This window comes from Protobothrops mucrosquamatus, unplaced genomic scaffold (assembly GCF_001527695.2).
Source record: "Protobothrops mucrosquamatus isolate PMUCROS unplaced genomic scaffold, P.Mucros_1.0 scaffold6545, whole genome shotgun sequence".
NCBI lineage: Eukaryota > Metazoa > Chordata > Lepidosauria > Squamata > Viperidae > Protobothrops > Protobothrops mucrosquamatus.
In genome coordinates, this window is record NW_015392368.1 from 8,464 (window position 1) to 14,252 (window position 5,789).

The window sequence follows — 5,789 nt, forward strand, 5'->3', positions numbered from 1 at the left end:
CTAACGACCATGATCTTGGTTTTTGAGATGTTAAGCTTCAAGCCGTATTTTTCACATATTTCTGTGACTCTGTTGATGAGGAGCTGAAGGTCTTCATGATTACTGGCAAGCAGAACTGTATCATCAGCATATCTTAAATTGTTGATCCAAACACCATTTACTTTGATGTCAGCCTCGATGTTCTCCAGTGCCTCATTGAAAATTGACTCAGAGTAGATATTGAACAACAGTGGAGACAGAATACGTTCCTGTCTGACCCCTCTTCATATTTCTGCATCAGCTGAGTATTTTTGGCCTAGTCTCACATTTGCTACCTGATGCCAATATAGAGTCTTTATGATTTGGATGTCTGTCATCTAGTCCCCCTTGTTTCAGGATTTCTAATAGTTTGCTGTGTCTTATTTTATCAAATACTTTTTCAAAATCAATGAAGCACATATAAACACTGTGATTGACATCTCTACAATGCTGTACAAGAACTTGAATGCTGAATAGCGCATCTCATGTACCAAGATTGTTTCTGAAAGCAAATTGTGTGTTATCTAGACACTCCTTAATTTTGTTGTATATTCTTGTGTGAATTATTCTCAGGAATATTTTTAGGGCATGACTCATTAAGCTTATTGTTCTGTATTCGGTATTCTTTGCATTTATTTAGGGGGGATTGTCACAAAGGTTGATTTTAGCCAATCATTTGGTATTTTCCTGTTTCATATATTTGATTGAAGAGCTGCAGTAAAAAATTCTTCCCATTGTCTTTCAGCAATTTTAAAATTTCTACTGGGTTTTCTTGTTTTTGCTATTTTTATTGCATGTTCAACCTCCTCCATAGTGATGTTTAGTCCAGTTGTTATACTTCCCATATCTATATCTTCCCTAGTGTCCTCAAAAAGTTCTTCAATATATTCCTTCCATCTTTTTAGTTTTTCGTCCTCATCTAAGATAATTCCCCCCTCTTTGTCAACTAAGTTGTTGGTTTTCTTTTTGTAGAGGCCTGCTGCTTCTTTCACTTTTTTGTGTAAATTGAAATTATCATGCATTATGTTCTGTCTCTTCAATTTCTTTGCATCTCTTTGCAAACCACTTTTCTTTTGCCAGTCAAATTTTTCTTCTAATTGTTTTCTACAATTCATTGTATTTTTCTTTGTTTTTATTTTTATACGATCTTCTTTCATCCATGAGATGAAGAATTTCCTCCGTCATTCACGGTTGTTTCTTGTGGTACCCCTGTCTCTGTTTTGAATTTGTTACCTCTACTATTGCATTTTTAAATTTATTCCAGTTCACTTCTACATCTTCATCATTCAGGTTGTTGGTTTCTCTTAAATGATTTTCTAGTTCTTCGTTTATCTTACCTCCATGTTTAATGATGAAGTCTCTGTCAATTCTTGGTTTAGCAGGATTCAGGTTTTTTATCCTTTTTAGTTTCAGCTGGACTTCAGCAAGTAGTAGATTATGATCAGATGGTACATCTGCACCTGGGTATGTCTTTACTGATTTTACTATCGGATACAGGAATAAAGGAGTTGATGCATTTATTTACAAGAATGTTTACGATTATAGCTATTCCATTTTGATGGTGTTTACTATTCTCACCAGAGTAGTAGATAGTATAATCTCCTATTCTACACATTCCATTTTCAGGCCAGCACATTTCACTCACTCCCAATATAGAGATATTGTATTTGGACATTTCTTGGATAGTGTTGTGTGTTTTCCCAGCTTCGTATAGGCTTCTCCGATTCCACATACCAATTCGTAGTTTTGGGTTTATCATGCTTCTAGCAGACCGGGAGATTCTTAGCACCCCTGCCCCATTTAAAGGGCGCCCATACTCGGGGCCATTGTTAGGTTTTGCCACCATTTACATGATTTTCCTGGGAAATATATAATGTAGTAGTTCCCTTTGCTTTCTTCACCACTGTACACATGCTGTTCAAGTGGCTGCCACCACACCATGTGCTGTTCTTCTGAAGCCATTCCAACCAATATGGTCTCTGCCTTCAGTCAATACTGGGGAGCCAGCTGCCACTCACCAGGCCTGTTGGTCCACGGGAGGTATTTGATTCCCTCCAACCTGCAATTACAGCATAAAAGCCATAATGGGTAGGGCCCCCCAATCCGCCACCCAGGAATGCGCTCTGTGGAGGTTCCAGGCTCCCCCTAAGAGTGTTTTTTCTTATTGATAGAAAATTTCCCCTTAGTTCTAGGGTGAAGCTCTCCTTGATAAGTTTCCATTCATTACTTCTTGTTCTGACCTCAGCTGCTTTGAAAAATTGGTTGACTCTCCTCTTCTCTGTGACAGTCTTTCAAATATTGGAAGACTGCTATCATGTCACCCACAGTCCTTCTCTTCGTCCGATTAGACATACACAGTTCCTGCAACATTCATCATATATTTTAACCACCAGTCACCTAATCATCATTGTTGTTCTTTTCCGCACTCTTTCTAGAGTCTCAACTTTTTTTTTGTATCACAGGAGTCTTACCAAAGCAATATAAAGTGGTACTATGACTTCCTGTGACCTTGATACTATCCTCTTTATCCCTCTGTTGATGCAGACTTGGACTAAATTGGATTTTTTGGCACCCACACCTTATTGGTGGCTTATTTTTAAATAGTTGTCCACTAGGGGACTCCTAGATCATTCTCACAGTTAGACCTGTTGAACTTAATCACTTTTTTGGAATATTTATTTATTTTACATATTGATGACATTGATCCTTTCGACCAGAAAATTCATCCAAATTTAGGATCTGAATTTCTGAATCCTTAAGAGATAGTGTAAATTTGATTTTAAAAGTTTTAAAATCCATCCAGCAGATGAATTCCTAAGCAACCATTCCATTCCATTCCATTATTCTCTTCTCTTCTCTTCTCTTCTCTTCTCTTCTCTTCTCTTCTCTTCTCTTCTCTTCTCTTCTCTTCTCTTCTCTTCTCTTCTCCCTTTTGTTTGGAAGAAATGCTGAACGTAAATTCTCTTTCATGGAATTTAAGGCTTGGCTGAGGGCAAAACATATTTTTCTCAATGGCATTGGATTGCCACATAGTTAAAATATTTATTTTTGAAAATTAATAATGCATTAAGGAGTCAGAGGGATTTGGAATTATAATTTTGAATTATACAAAACACACAGGTCCCCAACCCCAAGACCATGGACTATTACTGGTCCACAAGTCCATTAAGAACCGGGTTGTGCAAGCAAATGAAGCTTCATCTGCGGATGCACAGGATCTACTTACTGTGTGAAAGCACATACACACTGGTCCATGGAAAACCCAAAAGATGGGTCCCAATGACCCATCTAGAAGAAAATATTTACTCATGAAGAAATGGAAATTGCTTTCATTTTTGCTTTGTTTTGAAGGCTGGACACCAAAGGCAGAGGATAAAGAAAATGAAGTGGAAATCCTTAGCACAAACTTTGAAAAACCTGTCCGTTTTTGGACAGGATGAATGAAATGCTTGATAAAATTGATGGAGCATGCTTTAATGAAGCTTTGTAACAAGAATGAGCTGCAAAGAATTTTAAAATTATATTTCACAATTTAGCTCGTTTTCTCTTCAGGTCTTGTTTTTGCTCATGGCGAGAACTGGAAAGTGATGCGACGGTTCACATTATCCACATTACGGGAACACGGAATGGGAAGGAAGACCATTGAAGACAAAATCACAGAAGAGTGTAGTGTCTTAACAAAGACAATTGAGGCTTATGAAGGTGGGTTGGCATTTGCTCCTAATGCTCTACTGGAGCATCTTCTGAGATAAATGTAGTGTGGGAAATAATTTCCTCAGATCATTTCAAATAAACAAGGAGTGTTTTAGGGGGTACTTTCTCTCCAACAATTCTTAATCCATTGTTTTCTTCCTATAAATAGGTTTCCTTGGCCAATTTTTGCTAAGTATATTTACAGAAATGTGACTTATGAATAGCAAAATGGTTCCAGGGGACTTCAATAGTTAATTCAGTGTAATACAACAATCTCTCATCAATAACACTTCTAGATTTACTTGTCTGTAGAGATTCCTCTAGTTCCTCTATGTAGAGCGGGTTGCAAGTCCTTCATCTGAGCATGAAAATTTCTTGTAAACTGAAGTTATTGCTCCTCCCTGCTTTGGGTCAAGGATAATCAAATGGTAGTTCCCCAAACAATGGAAAGATATAATCTAAATTTATTAAGTGAGCTAAAGAAAACCTATTTTACTCATGTTCTCCAACAGAAGTATTATTTTTGAATTGTCAATATGGAATCCTGCATAGTCATAAGGATCAAGCTCAGATGGTGCACCTACTCAGGAGCACATCTCACAGGTAGCTAAAGTAGAAGGAATCTCGTATTTTCCAAAATATTAGTTGTTGGAGCTCTACAATGTCAAATGTGCCTAGCACACAATATCTGGGTTGCGAACATCTGGATAATTATGGGATAGCAGAAGGATATACAAAGTTCTCATCATCTGCATTTTTGCAACCCAGAAATGAAATGGATATAATTGACTTGAGGAAAAAGCAATAAGAGAGGTATGTGATATAAAAATAATCTAGAAAACTAAAAGTTCCTTGTCTAACTGCCAAATGAGTTTTCTTTTATGGAGCATGCCAATATATCTACAAACTCAGCATTGCAATAAAGAAAGGCATGAGATCCTAAAAATGCAATATCTAGTTTATTAAGCGTTACATAAGAATCAAAGTCTATATAGGCATCTCTTTCTAGGATTTAAATTCTAATCTTTTCCTTCTACCATTCTGAGTGAATGGTATTTTGGCTGTTCTGTTCTCAGATTTGAAAGTGGGAAGTGGCTGCAGTATTATGGTTGTTATGTATTGAATATATATGAAGTTGTGTTAATCCCTGCTAAAGTGAAACTAACTTAACTCCAACTGCTTGTGAAGCTAAAATGAAACTAACCTTTAGATGACCGACTGTTAACTCCAACTGTTTTGGAGGGAAACTTTGAACATTCATATTTGGGTGGGTTTTTCAAGTATTGTGATTGGTTAAGGCCCTATGGGCTCAGAGTATAAATTGCAGGCAATTGCCTGCAGTTCTCCAGTTCTAGTTTGAGTCAATAAATAAAGTTGTAATTATGCTGGTCTGCTCCTTGCCTATTGAAGCCCACTACACAATAATTTTAATCATTCTGTCCTGCCTTTTGGGAAATATTGGTTAGACACAACCGTAAATATCTGCATGGAGATCTATTATAATTTCCTCCTATACAGTATATCTCAGTGGTTCTCAACCTGTGGGTCGGGACCCCATTTGGGGTCGATCGACCATTTCATGGGGGTCGCCAAGCAAGGCTGTCTGCCATTTTTTTTGTCCGCCATTTTTTCCCCTTTTCTGGCGGGTGCCTTACCTCCCTTGGGCTGGGCCAGCTGGTGGTCGGCCTGCTCCATCTCTGCCGCTTGCCAGCTACGCCTCGGCCGGCACAGGGGGCGGAACCACGCATGCGTGGCGCTCCCGGGCAGGGAAAGTCCTCGACTTACGACTGGTTGGGTAGTCCTCGATTTACAACCGGTTTAGTCCTCAACTTACAACCGGTTGGGGTCGCGGCATTAAAAAGGTTGAGAACCACTGGTATATCTAGTATTCCTTCCTTCATTTTATGAAGCTCAGTAGCTATTTGATCTTTAAAACTGCAGTCACTTAATGAGGAAGCATCACAATAACTTTGCCAGGTATTTTATAATAATAATAATAATAATAATAATAATAATAATAATAATAATAATAATAATAATAATAATAATAATAATAATAATAATAATAATAATAATAA

At 37.6% G+C, this 5,789-nt stretch overlaps 1 protein-coding gene across 1 annotated transcript in view; it reads left to right on the top strand.

Annotated features, from left to right (window-relative positions):
* LOC107300273 (cytochrome P450 2K6) overlaps positions 1-5,789 on the top strand; it is a gene marked incomplete at its 3' end in the record, with an annotated part of 20,262 nt that overhangs the window by 8,098 nt on the left and 6,375 nt on the right. The window contains exon 3 of the mRNA XM_015829611.1: positions 3,571-3,720. Coding sequence (XP_015685097.1) covers positions 3,571-3,720 — 150 coding nt within the window. The remainder of the gene's footprint in view (positions 1-3,570; positions 3,721-5,789) is intronic.